Source organism: Cydia pomonella, chromosome 25, assembly GCF_033807575.1.
Source record: "Cydia pomonella isolate Wapato2018A chromosome 25, ilCydPomo1, whole genome shotgun sequence".
NCBI classification, from domain to species: domain Eukaryota; kingdom Metazoa; phylum Arthropoda; class Insecta; order Lepidoptera; family Tortricidae; genus Cydia; species Cydia pomonella.
This window is the reverse complement of record NC_084727.1, coordinates 9807879-9827843: the sequence shown is the minus strand read 5'-3', so window position 1 is coordinate 9827843 and position 19965 is coordinate 9807879. Positions and strand designations below refer to the sequence as shown.

General features: G+C 39.9%; 1 protein-coding gene across 1 annotated transcript in view; it reads left to right on the top strand.

The window, feature by feature from the left end:
- The first annotated feature begins 2675 nt into the window (after positions 1-2675).
- The window catches only part of LOC133531312 (uncharacterized), a 35752-nt gene continuing 18462 nt past the window's right edge, over positions 2676-19965 (top strand). Inside the window, exons 1-9 of the mRNA XM_061869446.1 lie at positions 2676-2815; positions 6768-6855; positions 10941-11053; positions 11576-11675; positions 12395-12511; positions 13094-13270; positions 14464-14556; positions 15842-15937; positions 17075-17165. Of these exons, the coding sequence (XP_061725430.1) occupies positions 2709-2815; positions 6768-6855; positions 10941-11053; positions 11576-11675; positions 12395-12511; positions 13094-13270; positions 14464-14556; positions 15842-15937; positions 17075-17165 (982 nt within the window). The 5' untranslated portion in view covers positions 2676-2708. The remainder of the gene's footprint in view (positions 2816-6767; positions 6856-10940; positions 11054-11575; positions 11676-12394; positions 12512-13093; positions 13271-14463; positions 14557-15841; positions 15938-17074; positions 17166-19965) is intronic.

Below are 19965 nucleotides of genomic sequence, written 5' to 3'. Positions count from 1 at the left end.
CGTATTATTTGCTTCCTAAAATGAGTAACTCTTTTTATTGTTGATATTTCGAATTATTCCGAGAGTCAAACCGGTCAGTTGTGGTATCCATTGAATGAGAAGGTTTTCATTCATCAGTTTGTCTGTGGTTTCTCGGATTGGAATTTTGATAAATCATTGTTCGATCGATCTTCAAGATGTGAAGGATATTAGAAAATCTTTCGGCAATCAATCTTAGGGGTATGTAACCTACTTGAAGGTTTTATTTCCTAAAACTGTGGTAAATTCAAGTTAGTAATCGTTAATGTAATTTTGTTACAGCTCGTCCCAAAATGTGCATAATTTAGAGTCTTAGAGCCTACCTAAAATGGCGGCTGCTAATCTTTTCTCTTCAATTTAACATAACTTGGTGAGTTTCCACACTTTTTAAATATATAAAGAAGGAAAGGCGGAGGTAGTGTGTCCTTTCGCAAATGGGTTAATATAGTGTTTTATGTGGATTTTCCAGCAAAACCTAATGTAACGTCAACCACCTCTTCGTCTTGCCACGCGGTCTGCAGGCGCCGTCGTTGGTATAGGAAATAATGGACCCGGCATAAACCCCGGTAAGTCATTTAATCGCTTCATTGCCGTAATTTAAATCGCGCTGTGCCTCAGTTTAAAATATAATTTTTCTATAAAACTAAACGTGTTAAAACATAATCTTTTTAACCTAGAACATTTTCTTTGTTCTTAGGGTTTTTTCCTGGACCCTGGTTTTTTCCTGGACCCTGGTTTTTTTTGGACCCTGGTTTTATCTGGACCCTGGTTCTCTAAGGCTGTGCCATCCGGTGGCAGCGTTCTTCTTGGCAGTGTCCGTGAAGTTAAGACTTTTATGATATACCTTTAGTTAAATATGGACCCTTTACGCTGAACAGGTAACCTGTAATCCCTGTGAGCAATTGCTTACTGCTAAACATCCCCGGAGGTTGGGGCATAACTTTTACTTTAGACAGTGTTATGTTAGGAAGACAAATTTTGATATTGTTGTCCGTAGACACAGAGATGTCTATGATGTATTTAGTGTAAATTTCAAGAAATAGTGGTGTCACTAAGAAGTATTTAGTATTACTTATTTACTAATAAATAACTCGTGTTGACCGTAGCTGGTCATATATATTTAAGGAATAAAGGTGTGTATTAAATAAATTTGGGATTTTCATTTGGATATGTCATGCGCTTGATGAGGATAGTATCCTGGCGTCCTACCTTAAATTTTTGGATACCTATTCTCACTCCATAGTGGCCTGAACCGCGACCCTATCTATGATTGTAGTTAGCCGAAGGTATTTGTGAACTTTTCAGTAGTGAAGTTTGGTGAGTTCTGGATCACTCCATAGAAACACGTTTCCTTCTATGGAAACGGTCTTTAACAATAATAGAATCGGATCTTCTCCATATCCAGAGCTCACCCACACCTATTACATCCTCCGTAATAACTTTCCGTAATAAATTTCATACGAAGAAAAAGTAACCAAGTGACTAAGGCCTCCAGTGCTCAGGGTTGAAATCTAACCAGCGTCCTCTGTTATCGCAGCAAGTGCCTAATTTACATTAGTAGTATTTCTAATTGAAATAAAACAAATTTAAATAAGTATGTAAAAGCCTGACCAGTAATATATGATCACGCGCCATATTGCGGAATTTCATTGGAACGAAATTTTTCATACTAAACTGAACTGTCACCCTATACATGAGAATAACAGCGCCCTCTTGACAATGATCATATATTTCTAGTCGGTTTTTACTCATTAAAAAAAATTGTAGCATTTATAGAAAGGCATTACACGAACGAAGGGACTCGCGGTTATAACCAAGTTTTCAACGTATCTCAGGTTTTTTTTCTCCCTCCTTCACCCCTTATCCAAGAACGCTCCGTAGCGTATCGTAGTCATCTGTCTCAATCACTCATCCATAATAGTGCGACTGTGACAGTTGCGTTTCGTTCGCCACGGAGCGTGAACGATAGGCACGTTGGCTACGCGCGCAAGCCTATGGAACTCTCCGCGGGAGCTCGGATTTATACCTACGAATTTGCGCACCGTGTGAGGTGCAAAAGCCAGTTGGTAACAATGGTAACCACACGCGCTCACGTATACACGCCGCCGCGCTCTAAATTTCTATTATTATATGCGAAAACATAAAGTAATGATCTGATCTGTGCTTAGCTAGCTCTAAGCACAACATAACGTAACCAAACCCGTTTCCGCATAGCAAAATTTCGTTTATTTCACAAGTTTTGTACACGTGTAAGCCCGGGTCATCACGCTAAGTCAATAGGGGCTATGTCAAAAAACAAAATGGGAAAAAATGCGACTGGAAATTTTGCTATGCGGAACAATCGAGTAGTTTAGGGAGTAGGGAGAGTATGTTATACTAAAAATATGAGGGACATTCACCTATGGCTCATGTTGTGTCCCTTTCTGCAGGATAATTCTCTTGAATTTGGCCATTAAGTGTCTTTGAAATGTTGAAGAAAGTCACCCTAAAGAAAGGGACCGAACAAGGAACCTGACGTCATTCAATGTCATATTTACGCACCTCAAAAGATCTCACGTGCCAATTCCAGAGGATATACTACTGTATAAGTTTCTTGGCTTGTCTCTTTCAGCAAAATGGCGCCTAAAAGAAGAAAAATAAAGAAGAATAAACTCACCACAAAATTGATTTGTCTCTCACGTGCGAAATCTATGATGGCGTCCATTTTGTCTGCTAGAACGTATGTGAAGTTTTGTCAGGAAACTACGCTACATGGTCTGAAGCATACTGTTTCCGAGCAATTTCACTGGGTAGAGAGGTAACTGGATTTTTTATATTATTTTCTTGGAAACCATAGTGATGGTCACGGGAATTTAAGTGACAGTTTTGGTTAAGTTTTTTTGTTAATGTGTTTTTTGCAGCCAGAGTAAAAAGTTTGATAGAAACTTCTTTAGAAAAAAGGTTTTTTCATAGTCGATCAGGTTGTGGAGTCGGACCTTGGAGGATTTAACAACTAGAGACGCCTTGTCTGTAATTTTCTGTACAAAACAGTCTGCCGATTTTTGCGAGGGCCCTGGGGGCCTACCGCGAAAACCGAAATGCGCAAATTGCGGGGATCTTTCTCTTTTACTCTCACTAAGATATAATAGGGTTGTTTCCATCTACAAATCTTAGGGCAGAATTGTATCCCAATAAATTCATTTGGATTATAAGAACATGTTAAATTACTTTAAGGGGACCTGTAATGACCATATTTTTGTAAATATAGAATTTAAAATATCTTTTGGCACACGTCACGTGACCAAACTCGAAACGTCTTTGAAGATTCTGATGACGTCACAACTCTCGGATTGACACTGTTGACAGTTAGGCGATAAACAACAAATGACAAACGTAAGTTGACAGTTCGTATCTTCTACGTGTGTATGTAGTTATTTTTTTTTATACTACGTCGGTGGCAAACAAGCATACGGCCCGCCTGATGGTAAGCAGTATCCCTAGCCTATGTACGCCTGCAACTCCAGAGGAGTTACATGCGCGTTGCCGACCCTAAACCCTAAGTTATGTGTCAAACCGTAAACTGTGACGTCACACAATTTGCAAGGAGCGTTTTGGGCGCGAAAGCGTCTGTCAAAATATATTTAGTTAATTTAACATATTTAAAGCCGTTTTTAGTATAAAAGTTGAATTTTAGGGCAACTTTACATAATATAGAACGCAATACAAGCGTTTTTCAAAAATTGGAAACAACCCTATTAGAGTGACAAAGAAAAATGCCCGCAATTGACGACCTTCGATTTTCGCGGTTATAGCCCTGGCACGTCAAATGTATGGCTATTTGTTCGTAAAGTCAGATCATACAATACATATGACCATTGGCCGAGGTTTTCGACAGAGGGGTAAGCTCTTAAAAGCGACTTCGGTTCTTAAATCCTCCAAGAGTCGCTGACCATACCTATATATAATATTCCTAATGGTAGAAGAGCCGAGTGCAAAATTTCGTACGGTCACGTCTGAAAATATCGATACGAAAAAAGTGGCAAAAAAATTTATACACGACTTTATTGCCCGTATATTAAGGTAGTGTATACATATTCTTGACACAATTTTCGTATCAATATTTTCAAACGTGACTGTACTTGATACCGCGTTGAAATGCACAAGGGTTTCCTATAAAAGTGATGCTAGACTTATGTCACGGTGAAACTTGGCTAAAGAACAAATAAGAAGGCCACTTCCGGTGCGAAAATGGGGGACTGATTTAACCCATCTAATACCGAAATAATAGTTATGGCAGCTGTTATAAATTTACTGGTGGACACAGACAAGCGAAATCTGTCAGTATTTCTTTCTTTTGCCGGAAGTGCTTGGCAAAGGTTACCATCGGGACCCGGGATGTTTCTTTTATCCTAATGAATGTTTTAATTATACGGAATTTTGACTCTTAGAGACTCTATACATCTCTAAGGATAATTTGATAAAAGTCATTTAGTTCTGACATTTAGAGATATTTACACCTCTAAATATTTTTAGAATTTATTTTTGTATCTGTTTGTTTCTATTAGTATTTTTCTCCTTTATTTCATTTTTTCTCTTACGTTAGGTTTTTTACAATATGTATATAAAAGTAAAATATAAAAACACTTACAAAACAATACAAAAGATATAAACAAATTATAAAAAACCTAACCTAGGGTGCCGCCAGCAGCGGGGCATGGTCAGGGCCGCAGAGAGAGGAACCGACGTACTATACGCGCCGTGTCCAAAATTACTGCCTTCTGCATCCGACCCTTGATCCAGCCACCTAGCGAGAGTCTCTCTAGGTGTTGGTCGAGACTCTTCGCTATGAGACCGTTCGCTGTTCGTTCTTATTAGTATTATTATTATTTTAGTTATTTTTTGTAATTCGACATTTAGAGACTTTATACATCTCTATTTCAATTTCAATTTCAATTTATTCAACATTCTATGTCATGTTCATTACAAAAGATGTTAGTAACAGGTAGTAGGTACATGACACCCTGATAGGGCACAAAATGTTAACAGGTAAGTAGGTACTTACAACTCTAATGAAAATTATTAATCTATTAAGTACATGCTACAAAAAAAATGGTATGTCAAACAAAAATTAAATTAACTTAAGTAGTATATAGAATGCGATGTCATATTATGTTATTATTAACAATTATTGTTATACATAATAATTTTAATTCCTACTACATATTATTAATCAAATTAAAGTGATTTACGCCATCATTACAAATTAAGTGTCATCATTTAAAAATTCGTCAATTGAATAGTAAGATTTATCGGTGAGCAGCATTTTTAACTTACTTTTAAATATTTTGTCATTACTTTCCTGTTTTAATATTTCGGGTAGTTTGTTCGCTATGATGACGCATCGACAGTAAGCACCGTTTCTGTACATAGCTAGTTTCGACATTGGCAAGAAGTACTGATGTTTATTATGATTACGTCTATTTGATGTGATTTTTTGCAATGGGAATAAGTTCGGGTTATTCCTAACGAACATTGCCGCTTCCATTATGTAGATACTTGGTAAAGTAAGAATTTTATATCGTGCAAAATGCGGACGACAGCTGTTAGGTATCTGCGTGTTGGTCAAGATACGTATACATTCCTTTTGAATAAAAAAGAGCTGGTGTGCTAGCTAGCACCCCAGAGTATTATACCATAACTAAGCCAGGAATTCGCGTACGCATAATATGCTGACAAAGCGGTCTCGAAGTTTGTATTTACTTTCAAAATGCTTAGAGCGTATATAAAACGGGATAATTTTGTTTTTATGTTTTGTACATGAGATTTCCAGTTCAAACTGCTGTCAAACTGCTCAATGTATCTAAGTAATAATAATAATTTACTTACTTTTTCTTTAAACAATAATACTTTAAGTAGTTTGCATTAATATTTTCAATGAATTGTATTTTATACTTAATTGTTGATCTGCTTGTTTTTGCTTGTATGTATATTCCATGTTGACGTGTAAAAGTGCCCTTGTGGCCTATTTGCTGAATAAATGTTGAAGTTGAAGTTGAAGAATATTACCATCTGATACCACCATGAAACCAATTCCAGTCGGTAGGTAACATGAACCTCTCATTTCAGGAATATTTAAGTCTGCCAAGGTTTCTCCATTTTACTTTTATGGTGTTATTTAAGCGCTCAAATTAAAAAAAAAATGCCCCTAACGCGAATATTAGTCACAAATTGTTATTCTTGCAATTACCTCTATTTTATCGGTAATATTGGTAATTTTTTTTATACCACGACGGTGGCAAACAAGCATACGGCCCGCCTGATGGTAAGCAGTCACCGCAGCCTATGGACGCCTGCAACTCCAGAGGTGTTACATGCGCGTTGCCGACCCTTTAAAAACCTGTACACTCCTTTTTTGAAGAACCCCATACTGTAGACCCTCGGGAAAATCGGAAGGGAGCTCATTCCACAGCCGGAGCGTCTGCGGGATGAAATTCCTGTTGAACCGCACAGTACGCGACCATTTAGGTTCTAATGTGTGAGGATGAACACCCTGCCGACTGCGAGCGGTACGGTGATAGGACATAATTGGCAATCAAAATTAGCGAGGCAAATTGGCACGGCCTGATTTGATCGAACAATTTAATCTGATTAGCGAAAAATTGCCCCTTCTTTACTCTTCTTCACAGAGCAAAATGCCCGCAATTCGCAAACTTCGGTGATCACGGTAGATCCTCTGTCTTCTGAAAAGTAATCATTTATCATTTTTCCAGGCTGCTGTGGTTCATCTTGACTTGTGCAGCGTTTCTCGGCGCGGTGTACTGCGCACTTCGGCAGCTGTCGCGATATAACTCTGAACCGGTCTGTTCTAGGCAGTAATAATATATACTAATCTATGACGTAGATTAGGGAGCATGCATACACTGTACAGGAGACGTCAGATTGTTGACGCGGGGGTGTAAATTTGAAGTTTATGTTGTTTGTAGCCCAAAAGATGGCAGAACGTATGCACAAGAAAACGTACGAGAACGATAGATGGCAGCACTTGCTTTGGCGTGAAGTATCAATGTACATGTTTATGTTTCCGATTCAGGCCACAAGATCGCAGAGCCTCCAATGCGGACGGTCCCTATAGCCTAACTAAGCTAACTCTGCACCGATTATGACGTGACAGTGTCATAGTGTCGTCACAATGTCACACTTTCATAGTAATTTGACTTCTATAATGCCACTTAGACACTGTCAGTCAATGCAATGCTGAGCATAAATATGTCCAAGTGCCAAGTGTAGTCAGTGCCCTCAAGTTTTTTGTCACAAGGTCAATTAAGTATCTTAAAGATTTATGAGATTCTCTGGTTAAGGGTTCTATTTTAAAGAGAGCCTTCAGGTGGTTATTAATAAGAATTTTCTTATTATTATACCTCTGACATAACAAATCCCATGCAACCTTGTAATTTTGTGACGAAAATTCAATGGACTTGATTACAAGTGCCGCGCTCCCTTCTAAGGACGATCGTAAATAATGGAATTTGTTTATGTCAGGGATAGTTTCATTATTATTTATTAATGACTCGAACGTATCGCGGAATTCCAGCCATAAAAAATAATTACCATCAAATATCGGTAATTTGATAACTTTACGTTTACATTAACATCATGGGACATTTAAGAGAAAAATTGCATGCATTTTATTATTTAATAAAATATTTATTATCCATTAGCATATTTATGATAATTATTTTTAGTGAAGATATCGAAGCTTCAATTAATCACTGTTCCGTTCCGCTGTCTGGCATTTTCGATATAAAACATGATTAAAATCGACCAGTCCACGTCCCTAAAAAGTCCACATTCTTACGCACATCTTACGCACACATACACAGCAGCGTAACCACCAAAAGGCTACGGCTTGAGTATTCAAATTTGTATTGAGAACAGACAACGTTGGGGCCTTGATGCTGAGATATCATGATTCGACTTTAAGACAGCTGAGGCCTTGGAGGATTTAACAACTGGAGACGCCTTTAAGAGCTTACCCCTCTGTCGAAAAGCTCGGCCAATGGTCATATGTATCGTATGGATTGACGTTTATCTGACATGTACGTTACGTAGAAATAGCCATACATTTGATGTGCCTGAAAATCGGCAGACTGTTTTGTACAGAAAATTACAGTCAAGGCTTCTCCAGTTTCGCGCCCAAAACGCTCTTTGAAAATTGTGTGACGTCACAGTTTACGGTTTGACACATAACTACATACACACGTAGAAGATACGAACTGTCAACTGACATTTGTCATTTGTTGTTTATCGCCTAACTGTCAACAGTGTCAATCCGAGAGTTCTGACGTCATCAGAATCTTCAATGACGTTTCGTTTGGTCACGTGACGTGTGCCAAAAGCTATTTTAAATTCAATATTTACAAAAATACGGTCATTACAGGTCCCCTAAAAGTAGTTTAACATGTTCTTATAATCCAAAAGAATTTATTGGGATACAATTCTGCCCTAAGATTTGTAGATGGAAACAACCCAATTGTAGCCGCCGTGCAGGTCAGGATCTCGACGACTTAAATAAAACTTCGATTTATAATGAAGTGAAGTATAATCTTCCAAAGGGGTACTGGTTTACAAGGGTTCTTGTCAAAACGGTTCAATGTAGAAGATAGGTGTTGAAAGTATGGAGGATGATGCAAGAGTGATTTTCAATATTTTACTTGATCAGTACAAAAAGTTTAGATTTAAATGCTTCCAATTGGCCGCGATACAGATTATGTGGAGCGCTCCTATTGGTGCTTTTAAAAAGCCTCCGAATAATAGCCGAGCCCGACGGCTGCGTTTAGCTACTGCATTGATATTTATATAATATTAAGTTGCAGTCGCAACATACTCCCGGGCGTTGAGATACTCAACAAAAAACAAAGAACAATAGATGGAAGTTAAGAAATCGAACAATAATTAAATAGAGTGAAGATGATAACAAGTTAAGTAATAGGGAGGGGGCACAAGTTGTTATACGCCCTACGGATGACTCCTTTCTTCGTGCGTATGTCAGCGACTCTGGTGACGTTGTCCGTGCCCGGGTACAGCTTCGTGACGCGTCCCAGCAGCCACAGGAGAGGTGGAAGTGAGCGGTCCTTGACCAAGACCATAGTCCCGACTTGCAGCTGGTCTGTCGAGGTGTGCCACTTCGTCTTATGCTGGAGGAGAGTAACATACTCATTAGAAAAGCGGCTCCAGAAATGTTGCTTGAGTTTTTCAACTCTCTGGAACCTTTCGAGCCGTGAAATGTTTTCTTCAGTCAGAGGTTCTTGTGGGACTGACAGAAGAGAACGTCCAATAAGGAAATGAGAGGGCGATAGGTAGGTAAGATCAGATGGATCAGAAGATAAAGGGGTAAGGGGTCTAGAATTCAGAATCGCTTCAATCTGAATCAGGCAACAATTTAATTCTTCATACGTTAAATGTGTAAGAGATAAAATGCGTTTAAGATGATATTTGGTTGACTTTACTGCGGCTTCCCAAAGTCCGCCGAAGTGTGGTGAGTAAGCCGGGCTAAATTTAAAGTTAATAAGGTTTTCTGCCATACCTGACTGCAGCTTATCGTGATTATGTTTTAAAAAGTTACTAAGTTCGTTTGATGCCCTGACAAACGAAGTTCCGTTGTCACAATAAAAAGTTTGAGGCTTTCCCCGACGACTCATGAAGCGGCGGAGAGCAGCAAGGAACGACTCTGTCGTTAGACTTGTGACAAGTTCCAAGTGAAGAGCCTTGACTGCAAGACAAACAAATACCAATATATATGATTTAATTGTTTTGCTACCCCTACCCTTACGGTTAGCTATCAGCACTGGTCCGGCAAAATCCATTCCCGTGTGCAAAAAGGGATATTCCAACTGTGTCCTATCGATAGGCAAGTTGCCCATTAACACTTGAAAAGGTCTAGCCTTGAACCTGATGCAGCGAACCCATTTATACACTAAGTGGCGTGCCAGGTTTCTTCCACCGAGTGGGTAGTATTTTTGCCGAACGCTTGCTAGCAACAGCTGAGGTGGGGCGTGTGGTGTGGGGTGGGTGGGTGGGGTGGGGTGGGGGATGTCTCAAGAAGAGCAAGCGTGCGAAAAAAGTTTCTTAGATAAGCAGCTGCGCGCGAAATGTGATGATTTAGCAAAAAAATTATATTAAAAAGCCGTCTCCATCGCTTATTATCTTCGCCTCAGTAACATAATTTTTTTGCTAAATCATCACATTTCGCGCGCAGCTGCTTATCTACTCCGCTTCTTTGTTCTCGTCAGTTGCATTTTAACTCGTTAGTGTTCACACTTCTCTTACGCATAGGTAATTGCATTTTTAAATTTACGTATAATTCAAAATGGCGGACACGTTAAAGGAGTTAGTAAAGAAACGTGGCAGTTTAAAGGCTACATATGGTAGAAGACCAAGAGTGCTCACTAAATACAACGGTTTTGTTACCAACCAAGTAAGCGTAGGAGTTGAAAATAGAGTTCCGGTTACTTCGGTTATAATATTAGCGGTAAATCGTTGAGCATTAGACTTTATGTTTGTCGCGATATCTATTGTCGAGTAGCAGTACTGAGAGTTCCGCTACTCGATGCTAGATGTCGACTACGAAAATAATAAGCGTTTTGGTACCAAAACTGATGTATGGAGTGAGCACTCTATGTACTTCTTATTTCTTTATGGTAAGGTTACGAAATGTCCAATGTAACGTAAACCCTAAGTGGCTCAACAATTTATGTGCGTGACTGTACAGTCAAGTGTAAAAAAATATGGGTGTACACATCTTACTCAAAAATATGTCCCATAGCATCTTATTCCAGTGTAATAAGAGCGTAAGTAGTACCATATTTAAGAGACGATTCTCTCGATATATATTTTTGCAGCTGACTGTACGTGGAAAGGTTATAAGGTTTTTTTTATTTAAATAGGTGGTGGTGTCCCTGCGACGTGATTATCGCAGCTGGTGGACAGCGTTTCCAGCTGTAACGGCGTGCTTTCTGGATCGAGTGCAGCGGGCGAAGGCCCAGGATACTATCCAGATGTGCGTGTAACGTTGCAGATGTTCAAGCTGTTTACGTTATCAACTGTTACTGTTTGAATCGAGTACGGTGGGCGAAGATGCAATGATAGCAGACCTACGGACATTTGTTAAGTTATTAAAATAAAAGAAAATAGAGTCAGACCAAACGAACTCTGCAGTGATTATGATAGCACAGAAAGCAAGTGTCTTTTTAATCTTCGAACTTCTTCCCGTGTCGATAATAGTCCGTGCTATCAAAATCACCGCAGAGTTAGCTTGGTCTGACTCTACTCTTATCAGGCAAATAAGGTCAATAACAAATACCACTGAAGCAAACTTATTCCAAAATATGTCTCAAAATTTGAACCTATTAGGGGTATTCTAATAGGTTCAAATGTTGAAGCTGCAGATACTCCGAAATTTAGTACCTTTCGGCTTTCGGTCAAAACTCTTCCTTGATTAAGATATGTATAAATCAAGGAAGAGTTTTGGCCGAAAGGTGCCACTGCGATTTATAAGCTACTATTCAAAATTTGTATTCAGGTTGTGGAATGTGACGAAAGAGTCAGACCCGGACCGTTACCAGTACTACCTGGGCTTCATCGAGCTGGTCACCGACGTGTCCTTCCGCACTAACTTACAGGTTAAAGTTAGGGCTACATTCACACACAAACACACAATTAATGTCTCAATATGCCCAAACCTCATTATTTTAGTAAAAGAATCTTATCCAAATATATTAGTCTTTTATGTGCAGAGCTTTTATCTTCAACCTACGGCTGGCCCCCGAGTCTTTTAAGTTGACATGAGTTTGTATAATTACTTTGATTGGCTTTCGATTTTACTGACCCTGTTATTTGGTAGAGGTCTTGAACTTCTGAATCAGTTATAAAATATTCTAAAAACACATCATCTACTGCCACTTCTACAACATATCTTCATCATCATAGCAGCCATTTATCGCCCACTGCTGAGCATAGGCTTCTCTTCTAGTAGGCCTCTTGTCCCGGTCCTGAGCTAATCTCATCCAGAAGTGACCCGCAACCTTCCAAATGTCATCCACCCAATATGCAAACGGACGCCAGGGGCTTCTTTCATCTGAAATCGGCCACCATTCCGTTAACATTTCACGTCCACCTGCCATCGCTCTGCTTAGCAACATGTCCCGCCCAATTTAGTTTAGTAATGACGAAGTTTCTCAACTTTCCTTACACGACCTTGAAGCTTGATACCGAGCGTGGCCCGCTCCATGGTTCTCTGTGCTACAGAAATTTTATGCACAGAGTCTTTAAAACTATTCGGGGCACACAGTCAAAAACACTTTTACCTCGCCGTTTTATCAGATCATTTCAAAACTTCCAGAACTTCTGGAAATATCAGACGGACGACTCTGTGAAGGGAGTGGATTTGCTTCAATTAGCTTTGGACGTACATCCCACCTTCCCTCTCAAGGTGATGGTCTCCAAGCAGGATAAAGAAGTAAGTAGTAGAGAGGCACCATATGAACAATTTGTAGATCTGCTGGAATAACCTGGAGAACTTTTTGAATTGGAGCCACCGTCGCGTTTTTATCACCGCACCTCCCAAAGAAACAAAGCTCATCCTCACTTCCTCGATACGTGGCAAACCAAGAACAAGTGGGCATATCCCTCGTTTTTGCCCAGAACGCGTAAGTTGTGTAATGAGCTACCTGCTTTGGTGTTTCCCTTGTGCTATGACAAGGGGTATTTAGGGTTCTCAAAAGTTGGCCACGCACAAGGGGCTCCTCTAATGATACTTATGTCCATGGGCGGCTATGACTGCTTCCCATCAGGCGGCTCGTCTGCTCGTTTTCTGCCTATTACATAAAAAAGTACCTGATGGTTAAGAGTACGTGGACCCACAGCTAGCTTTGAACGTGTATCCCCCTTCTCGCTTAAGGTCATGATCTCCAAGCAAGATAAATAAGTAGGAGAGAAGAAATAGCAGGACTTTATGAAGCTATTAACATAATATCATTTCCATAAAGATATCAAGTTTAAGCTTATTATGTATTTATTACCAACATTGATCTGTTTTTAGGTCCAATGGGTCCCCGTGATGACCGAAATGGGTATGTGCATGACCTTCAACTCGGAATACGCGGTATACCAGTTCCTCCTCCCCAACGTGGACTGGTCCGTAGACCAGCTGCTCAAGTGTCACTACTTGAGCGGGCAGTGCTTCGTGAGGGTGGACTCTATGAACAACGCTATCAAGGTGAATTTTGTTTACTAGTTATAGGTCTACCGTTTGGCTGGGGAGAAGAAGTTTTTGTGGTCAAAAGTATTAAAAGAAAAGCCTGTATAGGGCTTGGCAGTGGGTGAATCGTATTGGTGTGCAGCTTAAGAAAAACAACGAAATATTATCTTCACTGAGTATATTGATAAGCCGTGGATAAAGCACAGTTTTATTACAACTGTCAAACAACGGATGACTACAATTAACTGGAATTATTTTAATGTACATGGAGAGAAAAATATCGATGCTTACAGTTCAGCATTTGAAAGGGAAGAGAGAGTTGCCAGCATGGAAAACGCGAGTGACGCATTATGAGCATACCAACAATACCATATGTAAAAATTAACATAAAGGCTTTGCCGTATGAATAATTGATTAGTGTTTTAAGTTTTTCAAGAACAAAATTTTAAGTTTCCATTTTTAATCCCTAAGCTATGTAGAAAATCACGTTGCAACGTTACAAACTAAGTGCCTGAGATAAGAGATAGTCCTATAAAGTCCTGGTACAGTCACGCTTCCATGATTGTTGAGCCATTAAAAGCCTGTGCACACCGGATGCGTCTGCGTACACGCATGCACGTGCGCGTTGTAATATACAGATGCTTATGAGAGATGACACACCGCTTGCGTGACGTGTGCGTGTTCGGCTCAAATATTTTAGCGCACGCGCACGTCTACGCATACGCAGCCTGTGTGGCCTGCCTTAAGGGCTCTAGCTAAGTTGGACATACCATAGCGTAACTATTAAACAACCATTTTAGCTAGGACCCTAAATGGCTCAACATTTATTATTTATTATTGGGGTTGAGTGCCACGTCGACGAAGCAGTGATCTGTTGTGATGGCCCTTTAAAGTTCATTACTAATGCCCGTGGAATCCAGGAAGTTCCAGATTCTTTGGGCCGTAATGTTCTGTACCTCATAGGCTTGCAATACATGCCGCTCTAAGAAGGTACTTCTTTTTGACATTAGTGGTCCACAGGAACAGAGAATGTGCATTGCAGGCAGGAGTGATAGAGAAAGAGATAACGAAAATTTGATTTTCACGGTAGGCCTTCGGCCTTGGAGACTGCATATCATATAATTCATATAAAAAGTGCCGGAAGAGCTACTTGTTAGGGCTTGTCTTGTAATGCAGAATATGACTGATGATGTTATTGATTCATTTTACAGTATTTTGTCCATTCACCATTTGATATACCCAACGCTCTGTCGAACCCTACTGGAGAAGTTATGCCGGGTGAAGAATTGGTCATGGATTTCAAGGTAAATTCCCTATACGTAGTATTACTCTAATGTATGGAAGGTGGAACTAAGGAATGGAACCTCCATATACCAAAAAGTGTCCTCAAAAAACCTTAAATAGGTGGCGCTACAATACCTAGAATACTTGAAAAAAAATTAAATCATAGACAGCGCACTTCACTCCGTCAATAACGCCTAGGTTCTTAGCTACTCTGGAGAGATTTATAACTATTATTTATAGCTGACAACTGGACACTTTTGCATCAGTTCTGCCTATGGAGATTGTATTCCCTACCTCTACCTTCCATAACTGTAAATGTTCTGGGCTATAACCGCGAAAATCGAAGTTTGTCAATTGCGGGCATTTTTCTCTGTCACCCTAATTACGTCTTAGTGAGAGTAAAAGAGAAAGATCCCCGCATTTGCGAATTTCGATTTTCGCGGTAGGCCCCCTGCCGCCAGAGAGCAGTACTATGACTATGACATAGTGTAAACCATAGAGTAAAGGTCTTAGCACATTGTTACAATTCAACAGCCACTCGACTCAAAATTAAATATTGAAATTAAAGCCTTATCTTGTATGTCCTATAGTACAATGTTTAAAATTTAGGTAACGACGAGTGGTCTACGCGTCGTCCACTCGTCGTGGACACAAGGTGAACCAAAAGTGAGTTGAGTTGGTATGGAATTGGTATAGTGTGCGAAGACCTTAACTTATAGGTACTATGCCTTAAACAGTTTTTTGAGAAGTTTTCACTATGACGTCTAGAGTCAGACCAAACTAAGTTGGCAGCGACTTTGATATATGGAGTGTGGAATTAAGAGGAGTGACATCTCTTATGGGAGAACTGTTGCAAAAGTGTCCAGCTGTCAGCTATAAATAATAGTTCCAAATCTCTCCAGAGTAGCGCTAGAGTAGCTAAGAACCTAGGTGCTATTGACGGAGTGAAGTGCGCTGTCTATGATTTGATTTTTTTGTTCAAGTATTCTAGGTATTGTAGCGGCACCTATTTAAGGTTTTTTGATGACACTTTTTGGTACAGGAAGATTTATTTCCTTACCTCCACCTTCCGTATTTGATAGCCCAGCCTGTGCCTAAATAAAAGTAGCCTAGATAGTGCAAGTGTCAAGTAAACGTCATAATTTCACAGACGCTTGACATTTAAAATAACACTTGCACTATGTAGGCTACTTTACTCTTTGGATATAACCTTTAAAATGACACCTCCAGCACCTCCACACGTTGTGCAGTCCAAGTACAGTCTCTAGAAATTTGACGTTTATATATGGTTTATCACTGTCTCAGGCCGTGGAAATCCAAGCAGCACCAGGAGTGAAGAATCTCCGTCTGGAGCAGCGTCGTTGTCGGTACCCGGACGAGTGGATCAGCGACTCCATCCGGGTAATATACGGCATCAGCATCACCTATAGTAAACACCCCTATAACGGAACAGGCACCAGTAATGGTATAGACAAATTCTGTAAAACAAGTATTTAGCTGCTTAATTTTCATTTGTTAGTTTGAAAATTGATGACGCCATCCATCCCATGATTGGAGCAAAAAAACATAGTTTTAATTGGTTAATAATATTGAAACCAATTGCAGTATAGGTAATAAACTTAAGTAAGTCACCTGTTGTATGTAGTTGTGACGTGTTCGAATAGACAATACATGTTTAAAAGACACACACAAACAAAACAAATGTCTATTCGAACACGTCACAACTACATACAACAGGTGACTTATTTAAGTTTTTTAGCTATAAGTTTCATTAAATACATAGAAAACATAGAGGATGAATTAGACATTCAACTTTTAAAGGATAAAGCGGCAGAAATTTTACAGATGTCGGTGTAATGTCAAAAATACTCCAATTTTCGTCTTAAATGTCCCATGATTGGTGTCGTTAATATACTTCAGTGGGAAAATTTGTGGCTATAAAAGAACTCTGTAACAGACGGGTGCAGCGGACCGCGACTTTGGTCCGGTTCGAGGCCTGTTCGATCAAGTGGAAAGTCCACCGTACGTCCGTTAAGGACGCAGCTATAAATGGGAGCGAGAGAGATATGCTGACCGGACCAAGGTCAAACGCCCGTTCTTTTGTTCGTTGAACGGTTTGCCACCTTACGGCCTAAAAATTGTAAACTAAAACTTGACAATAACATTGACATTAAAGCAATGCTCTAATACCGGGGCCACACTAACGGGAAACGCCGTTGATTATCGCGATAATGGACGTTTATCCTACGGCCACACTGGGATTATCGCGATAATGCTGCGTTTCCCGATAGTGTGGCCCAGTTCCTGTATGCCTTGTATGTTGGAGTTTCTGCCATCTAGTAAACAAAATCGGAAATTTAAGCTTGACGTTATCGCTTCGCGCTAGGGCTCGTAATGGTTGCCGCCTTAAATGTTCACGCACGTTCTCTATAGGTGGTCTTCACATATTGGATGCGACCATCGGAACGTCGCTCCGATGTGCGAGCGAGACGTCGCTATATATACGTGCATAGCTTATATATATATTCGATTTTGTAGGCCTACAGCTTCGGGCTTTGCCAGATGCACTGCAGAAGCCGCATGGCCATCATGTTCTGCGGATGTCGACCGTTTTTCCATATTAAAGGAGGTAAAAAACTCTAGAATGTATGGAAGGTGGAGTAAGGAATACAATCTCCATAGGCAGAACTGTTGCAAAAGTGTCTCAGCTATAAATAATAGTTCCAAATCTCTCATCTCTTATTGGACCCGGGTATGTCCTTGTACCCGGGTATGTCCTTAAACTACGTCCACAAGAGAGGTATGGGCATTATGAATGTCAGGTCTGTGTGGTAGGGCACAGCACAGCGGATGTCATTCCAGATCTAGAGCAGAGCCCAACTGGGGAAGTACCTCCACCTTACAAAAAATCGCAGCCAAATAACACTAGACCCTACTCATAGTGTTGTGTTCCTGCCGGTGAGTAAGGTTGCCAGAGCTCAACGAGGGTGGGAGGGGGTTAGGGTCGGCAACGCGCATGTAACTCCTCTGGAGTTGCAGGCGTACATAGGCTACGGATACTGCTTACCATCAGGCAGGCCGTATGCTTGTTTGCCACCGACGTAGTATAAAAAAAAATCTCTCCAGTATAGCGCTACAGTAGCTAAGAACCCAGGCGTTATTGACGGCGTGAAATGCGCTGTCTATGATTTGATTTTTTTCTTCATATATTCTAGGTATTGTAGCGCCACCTATCTGGAAAACCTTTAACACACAAATCGTTTTCTTCTTGTGGTGGGCAAAGTAGTGAGTATTGTATTCTTTGGTGGTGGGTAAAAATATCGGTAAAAAGCATGTAAAAAGGTTAATTAGCTTATTATCAAACCTTCAACGTAATCTTGTACCCTCTTTAAACATGACATTTAAAAACTGGCCGTCAAAAAACATCCGTCAAACTGACAAAAAACCAAAAAAACAATCCCGATTTGCAATTATACAATATATTTCAAAATAGTGTTAACGTGCTTAGTATTTAATTTAAAATAGTGTTGTTTCGCCGCCATTTCGCGTTCCGTGTTTTTCAAGATGGCGAAGTGTGCGACGCGCACGGTATGGCGTGCATCGGGAGGAATGTGGAGATTCTCATCAACCTGCCAAAGAACCTGGCCAAGTGCGCCTGCCTTCCTCAGTGTGCCGAGCTCAACTACTATTCTCATACCAAAAAGGTCGTTATTAGGTAAGTACCGTATTTTAAGGTAGATTTAACTTAGGCCTTGAGCCAAAAATGATATTGGATACAAGGGTAAGCGGAGCTTTTTGGAATACCTCAGACTGGCACAGAGCTAGCGAAGGCCTACCTTGGTCAAAATTATTTTTCTTATCTTATTTTCGATCTTTTTATGTGATGAAATTTAGTTTTTATTTTTCTCATGGTAAATGTAATCTACAGCTAAAGAGACATGCAGTAGCACTCGTCTTTTCTTAGTTATTTGAAAAAATACAGAAATACAAGCGTGACAGAGTGGGCCAAAACAAGACCACGAAAAGAATTACGATCCACCTAACAAATCGATCAGAATCTTGCATTATTCAGGTATTTCTTTTCAAAGTATAGATAAATAAACGAATAAACTTTAATAGTAACTGCTGACGTCACATTTTATCACAAATCGTAACTAACTCCTCATAAACTGAAATATATGTAATTTATTAAAAGAAAAGTGACCTAGCCCTCCAGTGACCTAGGCTGAATTATTTCCAATAGGGAGCGTGCATGAACTATAGGAGGCAGCACAGGAGCCGACAGATTTTTGGCGCGAGGCGTAAATGTGATGTTTATTGTTCCGATGTAGCCCACAAGATGGCAGCACAAGAAAACACGTGACGTGTAAATGTACATGTTTATGGTTCCGATTCAGGCCACGAGATGGCAGACCCTCCAACGCGCACGGTCCCTATAGAAACGTGGCGCGATTGGTGACCGATTTCTCTTCTCTCTCCTCCTATTGTAAACAAATGTTTTATTGACTTCTGAAGGCTCATTGACGCCCTATAATATATAGAGTACGTAAAAACTCGAGTCTTTTAAGTCGAAATTTGAAGAAACGAAATCGCTTAAAAAACTTTCGAGTCTTTTAAGTCCCGAGTCGAGTACTTTATTGATTTTTTTAGTGCAAATTAAAAGGACTCGAACTTCGAATAAATTCGTCACAAATTTAATAGGTTTTATCTACGAGTAACACAGAAAAATTTATAATTTTTTGAAGTTTGTGCATAACCCATGAATTAAATGTGGAGACTTTTTTTTAAAACTTTTTTGTACATTATTTTATTTGAGAGTTCTATTTAAAGGGCTCAAGTCAGTCAAGTCCTTACAAAAGACTTAGGTCTCGAATAAGGACTCAAGTTTCGACTTAATGACTAAAGTCAGAAAAACTCTTTCCGGTGCATGCGACACTAAACTCAAAATACACCACTCCTCAATTACTACCAATATTATAACAAACTATTTTCATAACGAATGAAACTCAAATGAGCTTGTTACCAAAGTGAACCGTTCTCGATTTGCACTTTCCTCAATATGGGTCAATTCCAAATAGACTGAAGGTCATAAAAACCGGTACACAAAAGGCTCTACTTTGAGTTTAGTGTCGCATGCACCGGAAAGGAAAAACTGAGTCAAGTCTTAAAGCAGAGTGCTAAAAGAACTCGAGTAACCTAACCAACACTAATAATATATGCAGAGTATTTGTTTGTAAATGGAGAGTTTTAAGTATTGTTTCGGATCAGAAATGGATCCGATTTTGACGGCGACGAAGGCCCGGTGGCGGCCATACGCATCAACCTGATGCCGCCGAAACTGCGTCTACAAAGGGACGTCATCTTCACATTAGAGGACTTGTTCGGTGGGTTCCAGGAGAAGTAGATTCTTGAAGTCAAGAATTGCACTA